The sequence below is a fragment of the Corapipo altera genome, unplaced genomic scaffold, assembly GCF_003945725.1.
Source record: "Corapipo altera isolate COAL_440 unplaced genomic scaffold, ASM394572v1 103, whole genome shotgun sequence".
Taxonomy (NCBI): domain Eukaryota; kingdom Metazoa; phylum Chordata; class Aves; order Passeriformes; family Pipridae; genus Corapipo; species Corapipo altera.
In genome coordinates, this window is record NW_020884993.1 from 1,017,762 (window position 1) to 1,040,100 (window position 22,339).

Genomic DNA, 22,339 nt, shown 5'->3' on the forward strand with positions numbered 1-22,339 from the left:
CAAGTGAATATGAAAAGATGTAGATGAACAAATAACCTATGTTCCTATGAACATCTTTTAAGCTTTAACCCACATCCTGCAGCCAGCTGTGCTGTGATAAACTGCCTGGGCTGAGCCAGGTCACGGTTACTCAGAGAATGAGACAAGATTCAGCCTAGGATTGTTCCAGGAATAGTGATGCACTGGAGCACTCCCCTGCCCTGCTGAGGAGAGCCTGCCTGTGCTGCTGCACCTGCAGCAGAGCAGCTGGGAGCCTGTGCTGCCAGTGCCTCCTTGTAAAAGGCAAAAAGCAGAGTGAGTGGTCCAGGGAGTCACAGCTCTGAAGTGCAGGAAAGATGCCTGTCAGGTGCCAAAGTTTGGAGCAGCGCTTCTGGGTCAGCTAAGTCCAGACCTCTGCTGCGGGCAGAGGGAGGGATCAGAGGGTCTCCTGAGGTCTCCTTCCAATCTCCAAACAATTCCAGCAGCAAATCCTGCATGGAGAAGAGCTCAGCCCAGCTCTACCCCAGCCAGTGGCCCTCTAGCCCCACCAGAGCAGCCTCCTGGGAAAGCACAGTCTGTGACACTGGGATGGGACAAGCTCTCTCCTCGCGTTGCCTTGGGTCAGTTCACACTCAGCCTTCCATGTGTAGGTGATTTTCCCACACAGGTTGTCCCAAGGAATTTAGGGTTCTGGGATTTTCCTTCCTCTCAATACCAAGCTGAATGATCCCAGTGATGTCCCACTCTCTCTGAGCCTTCCTTCCTGAAATATAGAGGAAATGCAAAGCAAAAAAAAAAAAAAAAAGTTACAATTGTCAAATTAACATTTTTCATGCCTGTATGAGGTTTTTAAAATGTGAGCTTAGTGTTTCCATCCAACGTTTCCTCCACAACAGGCACTGACACATCCACAGCATCTCTCCACCAGCTCCCAGGTCAAGATAGACCGTGGTTAAAGCACAGTTTCTCTCCCCAGTGACACGAGGAAACAATACCTGTTTCTCAACCCTTCTGCCCTGGTGGAGTGGGATGAGGTGGCAGCATAAGTAGGAACTTACATGTGCCCATCACAGAACCCAGCACATGGAGGGGACCAAAACCCCCAGAGCCCGGTGCCACAACTGGAGTGCATTCCACCACCCCATCACCCTGTGACACCCCCTCACCCTGTGACATTCACAGCAGCACCCCCAGGACCCCTTGCTGCACTCTAGTGGCACCTCCACACCACCAGCACCCCCAGCCCAGTCCTCAGGGCCCCTCAGGCTCCTCTTGTGCAGCCCTGGCACCTCATCACACATCCAGAGCCATCACTGCCAGCGGGTACAGCCCCTCACACCTGCTCAGCATCCCCCTCCTCAAGCACACTGCCACCCTCCACCCATCCAGATCCCTCTGCTCATCCCTGGCCACCTCCCACAGAGCTTCTGCCCACCCCAGACTCATTGGGGAGGGGAACTGGGGACACACCAGGGCCACTCCTCACCCATGCATGGACCTCTGCGCCCCCAACCTGCTGTCACCCCCCTGTCTGCAGCACCTGAGGCCACCTGAGGCTGTGCAAGATGGGCAGAGGGTCTCAGGGGGCTTCAGCAAAGGCAAGTTCTGGTTTTAAAGCCCAGACACTTGTTCACTCTGGAGCACTGGCAGGGACCCAGCTGTATGGCCAGGGGTTTTTAGGCCCTAAGAGCTACCTGCACACCTTGGCTCATACACAGGAGGATGATGTGTCCTTCACAGAGTTTTGGTTTTTTATACCACAGCACTCCCACCCTCAAATTTCTACCAACTCGTTGCATGCAAGTTAGGAACTAAGTTCCTTGTATCCCTACCAATTCCTTACACTTAACACTTTGTTGCAGATGAAAGGAAACATGTTTTTATACAAATCCATGAATTTATTGGTAGTTTCATTAACATATTAAGCATGGAACTAAAGAATTAGGTTTACTTAGTTCAAATGACCACTAGAAGTTAACATACACCAGAAGTGTTACATACAGTAAAAATCAGTGCTCACAGACATACTTGTGCTCCCCCTTTTCCTGGAGGCCCTGCTCACCTTCCACTGCCTCTCTGGGGCTTTCAGAGTGGAGGAGGGTGTGGGGTGTCGTAGCTCAAGGCAGCAGCCTCAGCCTTTGCCAGGAGGAGCGCCTTTGCAAACATGCTCATCCTTCCTTGGTTTGTAACCAACCCCACATTACACCTGAATTGCTGTTATCTGTGATTTCCTTCTGCCAGAGGCTTGTTTTTGTTCTCTTTGTTTAAGGCTGGGTTTACCCTACCCCCAAATCCCATCCCTTTGACGACCAGTGACCACTGCTGAGGTGTTTGTAGCCTCAAGAACCTTGTGCCTGTTCCTGCAGCCTCTGCTGTCATGTCCTGTCCTCCAAAGCCCATTCCACTCCAGCTGCATAGAGGATATTTATACACAGCAGAACTACTCAGTACTACTGGTTATTAGTTGAAAAATTTATACCAAAGCAGCAGCAGCAGCAGCAATGCATTTACTGGGCTCCAAGGCAGCAGCAGCAGAGGACCCCAGAGGAGGCCCAGGAGCATCTTCTCTGCTGTTCACCTGGGGATAACGTTCTCCAGGGACACCCAAATCTCTCCTACCCAAATAACCCCTCCCCGGTGCCACCTTCAGTTAGCACCTGCCAGATGGCTCTGCCCCCTCTCTGGAAATGTTCTGACATTCAGGTCACACGTTGGTGCTGTGATCTCACCAAAAAGGTGGCTTCAGTTGCACTGACATTTCTTCAGGAAGCAGGAACTGGCTGGATTTCAAGGTGGTTTCCACCAACCCCTTGAAATTGGGATGAGGTTCAAATGTCTTCAGGAAGTCACTCTGATGTGCAGTTCCAGGATCTGAATCCTTCTGTCCTCCTTTCTTACTTAGTTCCCTCCTACTTTTCCAGCTCAAGCCTGGGTGCAGAGGGAAAAAGAAAGAAACGCAGGATGCTGGTGCAGGGAACCAGGAGATCAGCTGTGAGCTACATTATGCACAGGGTTGAGCCACAACATCCCACCATTCACCAGCATGAAGGGTCTTGAGGGGAAGCCATACAAGGATTGGCTGAGGGAGCTGGGCTTGTTCAGCCTGGAGGAGACTGAGGGGAGACCTCACCAGGGTCTGCAGCTTCCTCCCGAGGGGATGCTCACAAACTGGAGGGCTCATCAACTGGTTCTGACAATGTCTGCAGGGCCGTATGATGAAGTTCTTTCTTCTCAGAAAACTGCAACAGCCTCTCAAGATGGATCACCTGGAATCAGTCCATCACGGAGCTGTCAGGGTGCTGTAGTAGGGGGGTTGCTAGTCCATTCTGAACCTGGTGAGAAACCTGTTTTCCTTGGAAGCTCAGGCGGGATCTCCCCCTCTTCTCAAATAATCTGATTGAACATGACCTGCACTGCCACATTGGCTGCTTCCACCTCCACCCAACAAGCTGCTCTCTCCTGTCTGGCCAAGGCACAGAACTGCCTGCATGGTCAGATAGCAAAGTAAATTTTTTCCTGGAGGCACAGAGGGAATTGAGGTATCTGAATTTTGCTGGCCCTCATTTTCCTCTTGACTTTCTATCTGTGAGAACTGACTTATGTTGAGTACGGGCCAAGTCTAGGAAAAGGAGGTACAGAGCAGAAGTGCTTTGGTCAGGACAACAGGGCGTGACTGCCAGGGAGCCAGAGCAGGTGTCTGGTGTCCAACGTGGTGCTGGGCTCATACAAAGCACTGTCTCTGATGGTTTTCAGTGTAGCTCTGGTGTCTGCACCCACAGGCACAGGCACAGGCACAGACAGCCCCACAGATATCACAGACTTTACCACACACAGCCTTGCCAGCCAGCACTCCTCAGGTGTGAGCAGCTCCTTCCTGCACATACCAACCCCTTCCAGCCCTCCAGAGCCTGCCTGCCTGTGCTTTTGGGACTGTTGACACAGCTACACCTGTGGAGTGACAGCCCTGCACTCAGCTCTGCTGCTGCAGATGAGCAGGGATTTGCTGTCTGGACATGCCACATTCTCCTGATGGTAAGGCCTGTCCAGCCTTTCCATCTGGGATTTTTGCAAAGACAAAGGCTGTATGGCAGGTGCCCCACAGAGCAGCCCTGCTGTTCTATTTCCAGTACAACGGTGCTCTGTTTCTCCAGGAGAGGGAGTTTGTGCTTCATCCTCTCCTCCAAGCGCTTTGCACAGCTTTAAACATTAAAGAAAAAATTTCGGTAGCTGTTTTCTTATTCCTCAGAGCAGCCCTTCCTTTCCCTAAACCCTTACTATGCTCAAAGCAATGGCCACACATGTGAATTCTATCAGGAGTCAAAGAGAAAATGGAGTTGTGTTGAAAAGCAGAACCTGTGGTATTAACAGAATCCCACAATCCTTGAGGTTGGAAAAGCCCTCCCAGCCCATCGAGTTCACCCTGTGCCCACCCTGTCCCCCAGCCCAGAGCACTGAGTGCCACGGCCAGGCCTTCCTTGGACACCTCCAGGGGTGGGGATTCCAAACCTCCCTGGACAGCCCCTGCCAATGCCTGACCACTCTTTCCAGGAAGAAATTCCTCCTGATGTCCAACCTGACCCTCTCCTGGCACAGCCTGAGGCCATTTTCCTCGTTCCCTGGGAGCAGAGCCCGACCCTCCCCCCACCCCCCACCCCGCCCCCCCCCGGCTCCTCCCTCCTGTCAGGGACTTGCAGAGAGTGAGAGAGTCCCCCCTGAGCCTCCTTTTCTCCAGGTTGAGCCCTCCCAGCAGCTCCTCATCAGAATTGTGCTCCAGACCCTTCCCCAGCTTCGTTCCCTTCTCTGGCCACGCTCCGGCCCCTCAATGTCCTTTTCATCACAAGGAGCCCAGAACTGGACACAGCACTGGAAGTGCCCCAGCAGTGCCAGCACAGGGGAGCCCTCTGTAATACAGGCCTGAACCCTTCATTTATACTCACCTGGCCACCAAAGGAGACTCAGGGTTGGGATGAAGATCAGGGGAAGCCATGCCAGAATATTAGTGGGAATACAGCCTATGCAATTCAAAGTGCTCCTGACAGGACACCAGCACATCTGCATTCACCCTGCTTGGGTCCAGGCAGGTTTGAGCTCATCCAAACCTCAAAGCTGGTCTTGGAGCTCCCCAGACACACAATAACCGTAACAGAGCACAGTGTGCTCTTTTGGATGTTATCTGATGCTTGGTGAAGGTCTGAGAAGCACCTCAGCCAGGCCAGTGGGCACAAAGGTGTGAGGAACTGGTGTGAGGTGCCAGTCTGGGCCACTGAGCAACCAGTGGCTCCAAGTCTTCTGGAAGGCTGGTCCAAACACTGGCTCCTCAGCCTTGGCACCGAGTATGGAAAACAGAGGGAGGGGCTGTGTGGACTGTGGTGCCCACAGGAAGAATCCCATCATATGTCACTCAAGCAAGGAAGGTTGGAACTGTCCAAGGGCTCTCAGGAGCAGTAACAGTGGCACTGTGCAGACGTGGATCCTGTTGAAGACAACGGGGACATCTGGGACATGGTGGGAGGTTTTCTGTACCACCTCAGCAGTGACACTGTGACAATGGGATCCTCAGCAATGGAGTGAAGGACAGATGGGCAAGAGAAGAGTCCAGAGGAAAAATGGAACATGAGTTCAACAAGAAGCAGTGGAGAGGAACTGAAATGTCTGCAAATATGTTCCCTCCTGTATGTCAGTCACAGGGGAACAGAGCTGAGAGGGATCCTCTCCCTCCTGCAGAGCACAGGAACACCCTGTGCAGGGATGGGCAGGTGGACTCATGTGCAGCCACCAGCTTCTGTCAGCTCCTTCAGCTGTGACAGCTTCCTCAGGGCAAATCCCAGGATGCAAAGGCAGGTGGCAGTGCCAAAGGAACAAAGTCCCAGAGCAGCCCCAATCCATGGAACTGTAAGATGAGGATCTGGGTTCTCCAGTGGCTGCCCAGCAGGGAAGGACCCTCCCTGGTGTGTGCTCAGACTTTGTCTTCTGCCTTCACCAAATGAGCGATCTTGGATTCTGACTGAAGTGTGAGGATAGCAGGTGATCCAAAATTCTCCAAAGTATTGTGCTGGCAACAAGAAGTTCCAGAAAAGGGCTTGGTGTGGTGCAAACACGGAATTTAGGCAAACTGACGGACTGCAGCCACGTGAACCTTTCCGACTGTGTATCTCTTTACAGTAAGACTTTCTTCAGCACCATGACCTGCCTTCCTTTCTCTTGACACAACTGTCACCCTCCAAGTGATGAGACACTGCAAGGGCTGATGCCAGGCGATCCACCCATTCCCAAGTACTCCTGATCCTGAGCTGTGGCATGACCAGTGATCCCTGCAGGATGCTCTGGCTCTCCCCTCTCCGAGCTGGGCACTCCTGGGACCATCCCATCCATCCAGGTGGAGCAGAGCAGGCACTCGTGGCTGGGCCCTCTACCCTGACACTCTTCTTTCCCTGTCAAGTGGAGCTCCTGGGCTCCACTTGACAGGGCAGACTCCAAGCCCTCCATAGCTTCCAGGCAGGAGAGACACATCCCAGCACCAGGCAGTAGGAATTACCTGGGGTTCTGAGATATCTGAGTTCTGCAGACCTTGGCTGCTCTTGCAAAACTGAATCAGCCTGCAAGGCTGGGAGTATTGGCTGCCCTTTTCCTGGGGCATGGGCACAGCCACCTGCCCTCCTTACAGGTCCTGAGAAACTCCAGAACCTCCGAGTGCCCACCTGACAGGCACCCACATCACACAGAGGGCCCAGCAGTCTTCCAGAGAGACAGAATATATCCAGGGCTCCCTATACTTCTTTTATTTAGCTCAACCAGATTCGAAGGCTGCTTCCCTCCTCCACCTGGAGGACAGACTCTGAAGGCAGGTATTCCACAGCTCTTAGTGAACCTTCCCATTCATGTCTGACCTCATAAAATGAAAATACCAAGGTCACAGTTGCATCTTAGTTTTATTACAACCGACCTGCAGGCAAAAGGATAGAATTAGTACATAAACACTCTGATCCATGTATAATAGCTTAAATAGAGGAGGAAGTCAAACCAGGATACCAGATAAAATATTGGGAAGCTCTTTGAAGCAGTTATGTTCCTGAGCTTCATTTTACAGACAATAAGGCAACATCCCTGCACATCAGCTTTTTGATATTCTTTTATACATTTTTTCTATGGTACAAGAAAAAAATAACCAGAATTCACAATGTACAGTTCTTACACTATTTTCACAGCTTCTGAACACTATACACCTTTTTTCTTTTTTTTTTTTTAATAAAGATACATTGCAATCAATTGTGCACCCTTAATAAATGGTATTAATCTATGTTGAATAGGCTAAACCTGTCCTGTATGGTCACCCAGGCCACAGTACCTCAGCCCTGACTGTCACTGGCAGATCAGAGCTTTTCTTTTCCATTCCCAGCAAACTGGTCCTGCTGCTTGAGACGGGTCAGCACCAGAGCACGGGCCCAAGCCCTCCCAAAAGGGCAGAGCAAGGCAGGTGCTTGTGTTCTGGGTGTGCTGGCCTTCTGAAAGGTTTCTGGGCTCCCTGTCACTGGGGAGATGCACAGTGGAGGCAGACAGAGCCTGTGCACGTGTGGCTGCCCTTGCCCCATGGGACACAGAGGGTCCATGGTCCCATTAGAGGGTGCTGAAGGCTGGAATCACAGCTCCATAGGGAGTTGCCTGAGAAAAGCTCTGGGTTGAGGGCAGAATCACTTCACACACTCCATGTACGTGTTCAACTGATCCTTCCGTGGGATGCACCAGAGCTGCCAGGAATGACCAGTTACTCCAGAAAGCTCTGCCTCATCTGTTTTGGGAAGACTTTGGTGACTACCTTGCCTGAGAAGCAGCCTCAGAGGAACAGAGTCCAGGAAGGGCAGGACTAAGGGATCCCCAGGGCTCACACTGGCCTCGGTGCCAGTGGGAGACATGCAGTGCTGTGAGATGTCACCTCCGTGGTGCAGGAACACCAGCTGTCCCAGGAGCATGACCTGGCTCTCCTTTCCCAGCTGGGATGGGCTGGTCTTCGGTGCTCCCACACCAGCCTGGTTTGCACTCAGTAGCTTTGGTTTGAAGCCCTTCCTTGGGGTCCTGCCAGCACCACAGTGCCTTCACTCCCATGGCAGCCTGGGTCCATGTTGGCTGCAGAGCTCTCACAAGAGGTTGCTCCAACACTGGTGAAGTCCTACCAAGTGCCTAAACCAGACAGCCCAAAATGGAAAGCAGAGAGACTTGTAGCTTCCATTTTATCCCTGGTGTGCTACTCAACCTGAAAACTGCAATGTTTGGAGAAGTTTTCAGGAAAAATTAATCTTTGAAAAATACGTCAATTAAAACCAACAGAATAAAGCCTGATGTGCTGCTTCACTGAGGAATGGGCCAGAAGATGACAGCTTGCCTGGCCTTGCTGGGCCAGTTAAGAATCCTCAAGGCATTAGACACTCTCTCATCTCCTTCTGCATCCACCAGTCTCAGGGAGGTTCATTCCAGGGTGCAGCAACAGGAGTTATGGAGGGTCACAAAAGAGGTTCAGTATCCAGAAGGTGGTGAACAGTCTCCAGCAAGGTCAGCAGAGTGTGATGGGCACAGAGCCCATGGCAGCCCAGGACACCCGTCCATCCTGCCAGCAGTGGCGAGACAGAAGAGCTGAGGTTTGGACTCAGGAGGGACACTGGGCTGGGAGAGCACCAGGGCTGGGGACAGAAGGAACACAACAAACACTGGCCAGAACTCACAGCACACTAAAGCAGTTGCAGCCTCTGTGGACAGAACTGGGCAAAGGCAAAGAAAAGCCAGAGGGTGGTGAGCACTATAAACCAGGTCACAAGCAGGTTAAATTCAATCAAGTAGTTTAATAATTCTTCAGGTCAAAGGTCTTATCTTACCAGGTAACAATTTACAGGACACCTAGTTAAGAGTGAAGAGTGGCTGGCTTGGTAAAAGGAGGAAGAATACATTATGTCCCATCTCAATAGCTTAATGTTAGCCTCTTTCAATGCAACATATTTTTGGTAAAGACATATTCACTATATTTAACATGATCTCTCTTTAACAGGAAGTTCAGCTGAGCACACTGTCCCCAGAAAGTACACTGCGACTGTAAAGCAACAGAATTTCATAGCAGTAAATCTATTGCACTTTGTGAAGAATAAAATTCTCCTTTGCCTTCCCAGCTCCAGAAGGCAAAGCATCTCGTTGGTTAAGCAAGTTCTTCTCCCGCCAGGCAAAGTCTCTTAATGTTCAGACAGACAACGCCTAACTTTTGTTTGTTTGCTTTTTATTATTACTTGAAACAACAATTGGAAGAGTTTGAGAGAAAAATCTTTCCAGTAGCTGCTGAGAAGTTCTCCAAGTTTTGAGTCTAGAAATTAATTTTAGGTGCTATCCAATCACGGTCAACAAATAAATGTACTTATTTCCACATTTCATGAATATGTCCACAAAAGAGCAAGATGAGGTCTCTCTGTGACCAACACTAACACTGTGTGATCAGGTATTACAGGGATGCACTTTATATGTGACAACAGTATACAGACAGGATGGAAATAACACCAATATTATTGCACATGGTGTCTGGGCGAGCATTAAAAACACTGCAATATGTGATGAAAATTCTTTACAGCTTGTTTCCCTCAGCCCTTTTTCTAGAGTTTGATGTAGCAGCAATATCAATCCACGTACATTGGAGAGCTGGGAGTTGCTGGCATTTGATCCAGGATTTTACAAACATAGCATGCAACATCCACTGTGCGTTCCTCATACATCAGGATGAAGGGATGTTTCTGAAATCAGATAAAAAACAAGGTTACAAGTCGCCCTCCTGCCACATGCTGGCTCCCCAGATAAAAGCTGAGCAGGTGATTTTGCCTGGTGCAAGAACACAAGGGCTTAGTGGTGGCCACAGGACACAGCTTGGTCTGTGGCTTTTCCACATTGGGAATCTGTCTTTAATGTGAGAGGTTAATGGAGGTAGGACAGGACTCTAGAGTGTCACAAGCTGATAGGAGAGACAGGGAGTGGCTTGTGGAAGTCAAACTCAAGCCCTGCTCTCCTGAACCCTGACTGTCAGCTCTGCCCAGGAGGCCACACTTGGCCAGACCCAGCTCAGAGTAGCTGGTTTGTAATGTCAGGGTGGCCCTGGGCCGGGACACCAGGCAAACCCCTTTCACAGTCCTGCAGGGACCCTGATCTGATGCCACAGGGCACCTTCCCCTGCTGATCTCTCGCCTTGCTGGACAGACACCCATGGCAGTGGCATGGAGGTGGTGCTCCTCCTCCAGCCCTGGAGCTGAACACCCTGCCAGGATGACCCGAGGAGGGGACGTGTGTCCCAGCCCCGCTGTGTGACTGCAGAGCCACCCCAGCTCAGATACACCGTGCACTCACCAGAAGCTCTTTGTACTTTGGCCTTTTGGACTCGTCCTTTGTAAGGCTAAAGAAAGCAGAAAGAGAATTAGGAGAAGGTGGGATGGGGGAAAATGTTACAGACATCAAATACAGATTTTTACAGGACATGATGCTGAGCCCACTGCTGTCCAGGGGGACTCACTGCCTGTGGTTTCCTGGAAAATCAATCCTTGCACTGTGAGTGACCACAGGAGCTGCCTCCCTCCCTCACAGCCATCCCAGCTGTGTGGGCAGGGGACAGTGAGTGGCACCAAAGGCCACCAAAGTCCTGTCCCAGGGGACATGGTGGAGAGAGGGGATGGACTGGGTGACACTGACACCACAGCCCCTGCCCCAGAAGCCAGAGCTGCACCACTGAGAAGAGAATGGGTGGATATGGCACCTTTCCCAAACAAAGGGAGTCACTCTAATTCCCAACAGCTGCATTTCCATCCCCAGGAGCTCTGGCTGGGCCGTTCTCCATCTCCAGCACCACCACAGTGTGGCCTCCACCCCATGGAGCAGCTGAGGGTCACCAGCACTGCCCTGCCCACAGAGCCTGTGGGGCAGAGGGGGCACAAACCCGGTGACTGGTTCCACACAGCTGTCTCCAAGCTTCTGCCACCCCAGAGCAATTCCCTGCCTGACCCCATCAAGGCTCTCTGGGGGCTCCAATCTGCTCCTGCAATACCTGTAAGGCAACAAAGCAAGACTTGAGCTCACAGACCGAGCTTTGCTCTGAAATGTACACACACCCTTTCCTAAAGCACTCTGAGAAATCCCTCATTCCTTTCCCAGCTCAATGTGAAGCTGCTTGCCTGGGGTGGCCACTGGCAGCACCAGGAGCCACACACTACTTGGAACTCTGGTTCCAAGGATCCTGATCCTCAGGAGCTCAGGGCTCCATAGCTGCTGAAGCCAAGCACAGACTGGAGACTTCAGAGCAGAAAATTGAACTGCTGTAGGAAGCAGTTCCAGGAGTGGGACTCCAGACAAGCCTCTAATTAAAAAAGTTGGGCTGAAGGGGAAAAATGTTCCACCTAGGCATTCACAGTGCTGAAAGAAATATCAGGAACTCTTTAACACTGAAATGTTCAATAAATGTTTCTTGCCCCGAGAAGCCCCATCCCTGGGAGTGTTCAAGCCCAGGTTGGACGGGGCTTGGAGCAACCTGGTCCAGTGGAAGGGGTCCCTGCCTGTGGCAGGCGGTGAAACCAGGTGAGCTTTAAGATCTCTTCCAACCAAATCCATTCTGTGATTCTATGACAATATCCCTTCCTCACTGATCTATCCTAGCAGTGATACTGCAGGACTCTCTTTCGACATTTTTCCTGACTCTTGAATGCACAAACCCAGAAGACTCTTAGATGCGCATCTGTGGGATGTTTATGCCATCACCCGCCACACAGCCTTTGGGAACCTGACCTGCCAGCTTAGTAACCCCACAGCTCACTGTTCGCACCGAACTAAAGGTTATTTCGAGAAATATTTATTGCAGTGTTGCTATGAAGACCCCATAAATACTCCAGGCAGAAGTCAGATTATTTACAAAACCAGGTTAAACAAAACCCAGAATCAGGCTGAAATCTGCCCCGGGCTCTGTGTGCTGTGTCCGATCCAGAGTAGCGGCCCTAGGAAGGGGAAAGGAGGTGGAAATACAAACTGACCTGATAAGCCTGGAGAACAAAAGGCTCTGAGGAGACCATAGAGCCCCCCTCCAGGGTCTAAAGGAGACCTACAGCAAGGCTGGAGAGGGACTTTGTACAAGGGCAGGAAGTGACAGGACAAGGGGGATGGTAGTTTTATTAGTTTATTAGGAAGAAATTCTTGGCTGTGAGGCTGGTAGAGCCCTGGCACAGGTTGCCCAGAGAAGCTGTGGCTGCCCCATCCCTGGAAGTGTTCAAGGCCAGGTTGGACGGGGCTTGGAGCAGCCTGGTCTGGTGGAAGGTGTCCCTGCCCACGGCAGGCACTTGGAATGGGGTGGCCTTTAAGGCCCCTTCCAACCCAAACCATTCCATGGTTCTGCGGCCAAAGACATGGTTGTTTAATTGAGATGCTGCACAGGCTCCTCTGCTGGATGATTTGGAGCCAAACTCACAGGGCACCACAGCAAGTTCCTGGCTTTGCAAAGTCTGATGATATGACATCTCCATGGAGAACTATGTGGAAACACACATTGTTCTGTACACGGGGAAAGCAATTCTGACCTTTCTAAGCAAATGCTACAGTTGCAGTTTCAGTTTTGACTGAAAAATAGAAACTTCTGAGCAACAAACCATCTTGATGCTTGATTTTCTGCATCCCCAAAACAATAACCAGGCCTTCCTCACAGGGGGCTGGCCTCCTTAAAAATTTGTAATTCTGAACTAGACTACAATCCAAACCCAAAAATCATCTCCAGAGGATGAAAAGTTCTGAACCAAAACCTCTTGACAGTTGACATTGTCTAGTGCTGAGCCTTCCTGTGTCACAGAGCTTTGAGGTGGCCACCCCTGTGCTGGGGATGTCCATCACCTGGTCTGCTCAAGGTAGAAGGTCCCAGAAGACAAATGCAGGTCACACTGATGGATCTCACCTGTGCTTTGGTTAACAAAATTATATTGACCACCTTTCTCATTTAGATAGAAAAATGCTTCACCAGAAAATTCCCAATCAGCCCTTACCCTGAGCAGGACCCCACAGCTCTGGCAGGTGGGGAGACTCCCCAAGCTCCCCTTAGCAGCACCACAGATCCTCCACACAGGGCTGCAGAGGCCCTGCCTGCAGAAAACCATCTCCAGTCTTGATCTCAACATTCAATTCACACAAGGCATGAAGCCAACAACCCAGCAAGCCACAGCCACAGGTCCTGGCAGTCACTGTGCTGAGCCCACCCCAAGAAGTGGGCAGGAAGGCTCCCAGCCTTGCCAGGCAAAGGCAGGACAGTACAGATCCTCTTTGCCCGATCACGGGACAACGCTGCCCAGTCTCTCTGGCTTCAAACTGCAAAAGAAAGAGCAAACAGCAGGTCTGTCCCAAGGCTCTGTGACAACAAGGAACAGAATGCACATGCTAGGCCCCTACCTGCTCACACAAACCTCCTACCATGGGTCTTACCATGCCTCTCCCTAGCACAGCCACTCAGAGGTTTTCTCCTCACCCCTTCCCTAAAGAGCAGTTTCCAATGTCTGCCCTTCAGCTGCCATCTGGACAAGTTCCCCATCACCTACAAACCACTGAAGTGTGAGAGGTCCTTACCCTCATGCTGGTGCAGGAACATGAAAAAAAACCAGGAGGTCCTGGGCACATGACCCTTGTCAAATACCCAGCAGTGACAAAACAAGCCCAAGTGCTTTCAGCAGGACACACTTACCACAAGTTGACGAAGTTGATGAAACTGGGGGAGAACTCCCTTTCCTCTGAGTTGCTCAGCTGTGGTGGGTCTCCTTTCACTACTTGTGTCAACTGGTCAAACACACTGTTCCACTTGGGGTAAGGGAACCGCCCCGTGGCCAGCTCATACTGCAGGGAGACAGCAACAGCACCAGGCAGGTTTACGTGAGGTAAGTTCAGTCAGGGCAACAGAATGTCTGCAAGGACAATGAACCCCTCAAAAGGAAGGCTGAGATGAGATTCTTCATCCTATTCCCTATATGGTTCTAAGAGGAGGGAAGGTTTCACCCAGCAGTAAATGCTGCCTGTGTGAAGAGCACGGCCAGATTTAGCCTGGCCAGGCCATGCCTCCACATCTGCCACTGACTGTACAACAAACCAGTGTAGGAGAGTAAAATCTTCCAAGCATCCTAACAACTACCAGAGAAAATGGATAATGAGAATCATACAATCATAAGATATATTAAACTGGAGAGGACTCACATGGATCACCAAGTCCAACTCCTTGCTCCTCACAGGACAATGGAAATGAGCATTTTAAAATATCAGTGGGGAAGACAGAAGCTACTAGTTCATAAGTTATTGCTGCTGCTTTCTCTTCCGCTTCACCACCTGGAGAAGGTAAAAGTTTCTCACTGCATCAGTGCGTGCATCTTGCGGTGCTGTGGTTAAGCCAGTGAGGAATCAGAATACCAGAATCCAGGATTAACCAAAGTCTCTGTGCAGCCGAAGTACAGCAGCTGCCAGGGCTGTCAGAGGCTTATTCCCACAGGCTGGGTGTTCTGCCCTGCACCACCACACTCACCATCCCTCCTCAGCTCACACTTTGAACACAAAACTCATTTACGATCCAACACCTCTTCCCTGCTCACATCTTGCTCTCTGCAAAACACAGCTGCAGCCAAAGGTATCTGCAGGGGTTCAGGACAACCATCTGCTTGGATGGGATTTAGATTGTTCCTGAGCCAGGAAGTGCCCATTTCAATCACAACATGCAAACATGTTGTGTTGGGCTTGGAGCTGGGCTGGGCTTCCCATGTGTGATACCATCCCACTGCAAAGGGCACCAAGGCTCCCCAGCAGGAAAGGGGTCAAACCCCCCACTTACCAATGTAATCCCCAAGCTCCAGACATCTGAGCGGACGTCGTAGCCTTGCCTGGAGGCACTGGGATCTATCCTTTCCGGCTGAAACGGGAAGAAGGTTCAGTCAAGCACTGTGCCATACAGGAAGCAACGAGAAGTATCTGCAAACTTATCAGAAACTCTGAGTCTGTCCCACCAAGGCAGAGCCTGGCACAGCTCCAGAGGCAAACTTTTGGCCAGGACAGACCTTCAACCCCAGCAGAGAAATGTCTTAAGGAATCGCTTAAAACACTGACTTCATGGAGGTGTAGTGGAAGAGGTGATGGGGAAATGGCCATTTATCACAGTCTAATCTTTTGGTTGTTTTCTTTTCCTTTTGCACAAGCACCTTGAATAATGGTGACTGTCTATTTATTTAGTTTTGTTCAACTCCGGGATTTCTTTAACACGAAGTCTCTGTTTTCACAGCCAAGTTGTTCCCAAGGGATTATAAGGCTTGGAATCAACATCTCATCCACCATCCCGAGGCTTAGCAGCATCTACCAGAACTGTTCTCCCCAGCTGGCTGCTGATTGCCGAATCTCAACAGGTAATAAAAACAGTGCATTTTAAGAACAGCTTCCCTTTACAAGGTTTGGTCATCCCTTGAAGGCAATTATGATACTACAAGGTCTTCAGATATCCAAAATATCTTCAATAGAAAACAATATTTAGCCAGATATGGGAGGTTTGCACCTAAAAAGCAAGTTATCCAGAGAGGATAACAGCAAAAAAAAATCTTTATGCCTTGCATGTCAACTTATGAGAAACATCAGCCTGCCTTCTTTAGTAAAAAATATAATAATTAAAACATCAAAAGAAACAGGGTCTCATTCAGTTTTGGCTACAACAATAATAAAGATACCCAAGTTGCAATAAATTCTAAATTATGAGGTACAGGACTCTGAAAGCCCCGGATGCTTTGTAAGCTACATTTTGCTACAATGTCATGGCAGATGCAGCTGAAGAGTGCCACGCAATGAACCAAGTCCTTCAGTGCAACCTCCACACTCCAGTGAGCAGACAACTTACTGTCGACTCACCACATGAGCAGACACCTCCCAGATCCCATGGGAATGCTTCATGGCATTCCTGACTGCTCTGCCATGCTGCCAGCAATCCTCTTTGCAGCCCACCACCCACATGTGACTGCCCCTGCTGTGACTGCTGCCAGACCTCTCCCTTTCCCTCAGCTACCAGCACCTTCTCCAAGGAAACTTGCCCAGGACATGCATGCCCACAGACCCAGAGAAGGTTCTGCCAAGCTGCAGTGGTTCTGCAGGTGGCTTCTCCTACAGCCTCCCTGTGTCCACTGCTCTTCAGTACCTGGGCCAGTACCTGGGCCACCTTCCCAGAGCCAGTGATATGTTTCGTCATGCTCACTTTCAGTTACAGTATCTGCTTTGAACCAGGCTGGCTTCCAAGGCCATACCCAGAACATCCTGCCCATCCCACCCTCCAAGCTCTGCCCTTTGCTGGTTTTTCCTTTGGTTGTGGTTTCCATTCAGCTTAAGCTCATACATTAGTTATTCCTCTCATGACTTGGATGGATGTTCCAATACTTCTGGTGGGAGGGCAAAATAACAAAATCACTAAAATTCAACTCTCTTAAAACAACCATCAGCCCTTCATATGCTTGTCTTGTAGCTCAGTCAAAACCTATCATGTCTGCACTGCAGGTACCTCCCGTGCTGCTGCCTCCTCACAGCCAACTCTGGCCTTCCCTCAGGAGTCCAGACTTCTCATACTGGGTACAACAGAATGCCAGACAGCTGGGAAGGGATCAAGAGCTAACAGAGCATCCATTGCTTTAAATACGGGGAACAGAAATGCAATGACAACTTCTCTACAACTCTGTGGGAGGATCTGAATGGAAAATGTGCATTCCCAGTCCCTGCTTATTTGAGGGGAGGATGGTTTGATAGGCAGCAAACATTCAGCATGCAGATATATTTAGATGTTTCAGGAGGTCACTGGATATCTCAGTAAGAAGCAAAATATCTCAGGGAGTAGCCCATGGGTGAGCACTTGGTCATACTCTGGATCAGGAAGGACAAGAGGAGCTCAGACTTACAAATCAAAGCTGTGCTCTGAGGTAACACACAGAATAACATCACCTCATGGGTACAAAAAAAGTCAAAATGCTCTCAGCAATGTGTTTCTGTGAACAGCCCAAAAGGTCAAAGAGAAACCAAACAGAAGATGCCAGCAGTAGGGAGCTGGATAGAAGAACATGGCATTAATAACTGACCAGCACTGGACGTGGCCTGGCAGACACTTCCCTGTCCCCTGTCACAGGCTGAAAAGCAGCTTCCAGGGACTGTCATCATGAGTGATGCTGTGTCCACCCCGCTCTGTTTCAATGCCACAGGCAGCGTGATGGACCTGCAACCCCCAGCAGCCTTCTTTGCCTATGACCCCACACAGCCCCTCCAGCATTCCTGGAATTCAGGGCCCAGAACAGCCAGGCTCCACCAGCCCAAGGGCTCTCCCAGAACTGCTCTGCTGTGCCTGCAGCCCTGTAACGCCCTGGCTTCCCTTGGAGCAGAGCTCTCACCTCCAACCCCTCCTGCCAGGCACCAGGAGCTCCTCCTGCCTTCCTGGCTCCAGCAGCAACAGTGGGTGTGAGACACACGGAGCTATCCCTTCCCTGTCCCTCAGGCACAACACTGTGGCCAGCTGGCCAAGGCACGGGATTGTCCCACTCCTTCTCGCTCTGCCCCCTCAGGTGAGACCCCACCTGCAGAGCTGCCTCCAGCCCTGGAGTCCCCAGCACAGGAGGGACATGGAGCTGCTGGAGCGAGTCCAGAGAAGGGCAAAAAATGATCCAAGGGCTGGAGCCCCTGTGCTATGGAACACGCTGAGAGAGCTGGGGGTGTTCAGCCTGGAGGACAGAAGGCTCTGGGAAGACCTTACTCTGGCCTTTCAATATATAAAGGGGGCTTATAAGAAAGACAAAAAGACTTGTTACCAGGGCATGGAGTGACAGGACAAGGGTGACAGTTTTACACTGAAGGAGAGTAGATTCAGATTAGATTTAAGGAAGAAATTATTTACAATGAAGGTATTAAGACTCTGGTAGAGGTTGCCCAGAGAAGCTGTGGCTGCCTCATCCCTGGAATTGTTCAAGGCCAGGTCAGATTAGGCTTGGAGCAGTCTGGTCTAGTGAGTAGCAGGGCTGGACCAGGTAATCTTTGAAATCCAAACCTATGGGTTCTATGGTTCTGTCAATGCTCCCTGTGCTGCAGGACACCATGAACCACTGTCCCCACCATGTGAGGCACCTCTCTGGGCTCATGGCCACTGCCCATAAGCATTTTGGCAATAGAAGATCGATTCCACAGCTGGCAGGTACCTTGCCACCAAGCAAATCAGTCACCTTGCAGGAAAACAAGGACCTCCCTTGTGACCAAGGACTGTCTCTTTAGTCCCATACCCCATGTAACAGACACTGGTGTGTGGGAATGGCGGTGGGTGGCCCTGCCCCGAGCGCTGCTGGGGACACATCACCATGTCTAGAGGCTGCCACCAGGGACCAGCCAGCACAGGGCCACACCACATTATGGGGATGCTGGCCCTGCCAGTGCTGTGACCCCCCACACCACAAATCCATGGCACAGATCCACAGTAGAGCAGTTCCAAGCTGCAGACGAAGGACTCACTCTCCACATAACACAGTGAAAGGAGGGGACTGCACAGAGAACAACTGTTCTGGGCAGGGCCCAACTGCTCAAAGGGACTGGTGGGACGGGTGGCACTGGTGAGGCAGAGCTGGTTGTCTCAGGCACCAATGAGGGGCAGCCTTCTACTTCCACTAAGAAGAGCACTGGGGATGTGGCCCTAGACCATGGTGGTACAGTTAGGAGGGAAAGCAGGATAGACCAAAGTAAATCTCATCTAAATGGGAAGCAGGAAGTAGGTGACATGGGAGCAACTAACACCAACTAAGGAAGAGTCACCATGTGAACTCTGGGGACCTGGAGTGAGGGCTGCACACAAAGCCTGGCTCAGGCCAGGTGTCCTGCAGGAAAGGAAATGGCTGAGGTGAAGACCCACCTCTGGACTGTGCTGATGGGGTAAAGGGGCAGAGTATGGATGCATCAGAGAAGGGTACAGGCTGCCATGGGACTTCTCTCTAGTTCAGTGTTCACCTGGGCACCAGCATTTTGACTGAAAAATGAGCAGTGAGCAGCACAGATCCTCACTGCCCTCCAAACCCCAGGTAAGCAAACACACGTGGTTCAGGTTATCCTCCCTCTCCTGCAAGACCCAGCTACACAAACACCTGCAGCTTGGGCTGAGACACAAGGACAGATGCACACAGGACTCCCTGTACCCCTGAGCTCCTTCATGTAGCTAAAGAGTAAAGTTGCATTTCTTAGAAAACCCAATTCTTGAAGCTCAGATCTGGGTTTTCACTGGTTATGTAAACAGGGAATTTTATCCCACATGCACCACAAATTCAAAACTGCCTCCACAGCAATAAAAAGTACACAACAAACTTCTTTTCTACTTAGGTCAGTGCATCCCTAAACTAAAAGGAAGTAAAAGGTTACCAGAAGCAAAAAATGACCAGAAAGTGCTGTATTATTGCAATACAAAAAGCAGAAAAATTCTACATGATACAAACTCTCCCTCTGCTCCAACCCAGGAACAGAGAGATGTGAAATGGAAGCTGCCAGCCTGCCACGAAGACTAACTTCTCACACTAAAACACGTGTAAAATGAAGTCCAGGGTGCTGCAGCAGCAATGGGAACCATCCTATGGACCATCAATAACTGGTTTGGGAAGTTCTTCTGTTCAGTAAGGAGAACATTGCCACTCACTTTGCACATTGCTGTATTTCTCGAGAATATTCATACAGCAAAAAGCAAGTTGTTCTTCCTTCAGGGCTGTCCCCCCACATCTCCCCCCACCTGCTCACTGAGACCTCCAAACGTTTTTACTCCTGTGAGCCCCCTCCCTGACTGCCCTGCTGGGCTGGGCTGGCAGTTCAGACTCTGTAAGGCTGAATAAGAGCCTGAGTGCTCACCTGGCCAGGAGATGCTCACACCAGCCCTCCATCTCCCAGAAAATCACAGAACGGTTTTGGTTGGAAGGGACCTTAAAGACCAGCTTGTTCCAAACCTCTGCCATGGGCAGGGACACCTTCCACTAGACCAGGTTCTCCAAGTCCTGTCCAACCTGGCCTTGGACACTCCCAGGGATGGGGCAGCCACAGCTTCTCTGGGCAACCTGTGCCAGGGTCTCCCACCCTCACAGGGAAGAATTTCTTCCTAATATCTAATCCAAACCTGCTCTCTGTCAGTTTGAAGCCACTCCCTCTTGCCCTGTCACTCCAGTGAACAGGCCCCCTCCAGCTTCCTTGTAGGCCCTTTCAGATCCTGGAAGGTGCTCTGAGGTGTCAGAGATTGAAATGGTTAATGGCTTAAACATTAAGATCACCAAAAGACTTTTGTCAAACTGCAAAGAAACAGCTGCTCATCGGGCAAAGCCCACCTCTCTCTGAATATGCCTACTGTGAAAAGACCTTCAGATGAGATAAGTGGGTACCATTGCCCAACTGTCCTGAGTGCAGAAGGGTGTGCACACCTGAACCTACAAACTGGATTTCCAGATAAGGGAAGAGGTTGATAAAAAGCAAATTGTGCAAGGTGGGATAATCCTTCTTACCATGCCAATGTCCTCCCTTACATGATGACTCTGCTGTGAAAACCCCTCAGGGAGCATTGAAGACATTTCACACCTACCATGGGCTATTCATCTCAGATTTTAGACCATGATGGACCATAACTGATGCTAATGTAACACGAAGCTGTAAGGTCTTAGAAGGTGTCAGAGACTCCCGACATGTCCCATGACACCATCCACTGTAAAACTCCCCAACCCAGGGGAGGTACAAGGCATTCCCACCTGAGCCTGAAGTGTATTACTCATGAAATCTTAAGAGTTTGGGGAGGGGAATGCTTCCCCCACCCCCAACAGAACAAAACCACCACTTCAACCAACAGACATGGAAGCTGCAACTACCAAGTTTCATTGCTGGACCCAGTGGGTGATTACTATATATATCTTTCCCTGTATATCTTTTCTCTTCCTTTCCTTACACATTTCCTTAAGTGTTATTTTTATGATTTAATATTGCTTTATTACTATAGATGATAACAACCAAACCAGCTGCATACCTGTTTTCCTTTGAAACAAAACTGTTCTAAAATAAATCCTACATTTACAAACACTGATCATTCACTCTTATCCACACCAAGGGATTTATTAACAAGAACCTGGGTTACCCTCCCCTTCTGAGGTGGGTCATAACATGAGGTCTCCACACAATCTGTTTTTTTCCAAGCTGAACAGCCCCAACTGGTGACACCAAAATCTTCTGCTGGCTGCTAGAGGTGAGGTAATTTCATGTGGAGCCTAATAAGCTTTGGGATCCCCTCCTGGGCACGTAGGACCTCACAGGTGACCTCAGTGCCTAAGAGCAGAGATGTGAGTCATTCACAGGAGCAACTGAGGCATCACAGTCGCTGTGCTGGGTAAAAATCTTTTCTAAGGTCATACTCTCCTCTCCAGCACCAGGTGACAAAGGACAAAGCTATGACACTGTGTTCTCTCTCTGTATGGCAGTGCCAGTTGCTCCAGGGGTCACACAGGATCCTGTGCCACAGCCTGCCCTGGTCACAGGAGGAGACCCAGCTCCTTGGCCAGGGAGTGACACAGGACACATGGTGTGATGAGGGAAGAGCTGCCAGGGCAGTGGAGAACACAAGTTCTTCTGCCTCTGCTGGCTGGATCTGCCACTGCCCCCAGCTCCAGAGTCCCCCTCACCAAGACAGCAGCAGTGACCCGAGCTCTGTGTGCATCACTTCTGCACCTACAGGAGAGCAGAGTAGTATTGTCAAAAAATACTTCAGCCAAAGCATTCGTCTCTGCTTGGATGCTGAATTCAGATGTTCCTTCCAAAATCCCCTCTGTTCTCTGACTTCTTGTCCCTCCCCCTCACCCAGGCCAGCCACAAAGCTTGTGACTGACCAGAGATTATCAGCAGAGATCATATTTCTAGAGAATGGCCTTTCCTCCCCTCCTATTTACTGTGAGAGAATGTTTCACTGAAAAGCTTCTCCAGCAGCATTTTCCAGGTAGAGATGCCAGTTCGCATGGGATCACCATCCCTTCCCAGCTGGCTTTCCTAACCCTGCCTGAATTCGTCGATCTCAACAGCAGCAAAGTGATGGACTGGTGGAGAGGGGACACTTACTAGGCACAGAAAGGTTGGAACATTATTGAAGGTAAACAGGCCCCGTTGGGTTTTTACAAATGTAGACCCTGAAACTGTGCAATGACCTTATTTGTCTTGTTAGAAAAGGTAAATGTGCCTGTAATAAAGCTGGACTAGTGCAGGGCATGGTCTGGACCCCAACTAACTCAAGCATCAATAATTTGCATCAGTAAATGCTGCACTGATAAGAGTTCAGAGTGCAACTGTTATGTGT

General features: G+C 50.3%; 1 protein-coding gene across 1 annotated transcript in view; it reads right to left on the reverse strand.

Moving 5' to 3' along the window:
• Window positions 1–8,790: 8,790 nt before the first annotated feature.
• Window positions 8,791–22,339, reverse strand: part of MAP2K4 (mitogen-activated protein kinase kinase 4) — a 49,625-nt gene continuing 36,076 nt past the window's right edge. Inside the window, exons 8-11 of the mRNA XM_027666475.1 lie at window positions 14,825–14,902; window positions 13,697–13,845; window positions 10,345–10,390; window positions 8,791–9,740 (exon numbers count right to left, since the gene is read on the reverse strand). Of these exons, the coding sequence (XP_027522276.1) occupies window positions 9,627–9,740; window positions 10,345–10,390; window positions 13,697–13,845; window positions 14,825–14,902 (387 nt within the window). The 3' untranslated portion in view covers window positions 8,791–9,626. The remainder of the gene's footprint in view (window positions 9,741–10,344; window positions 10,391–13,696; window positions 13,846–14,824; window positions 14,903–22,339) is intronic.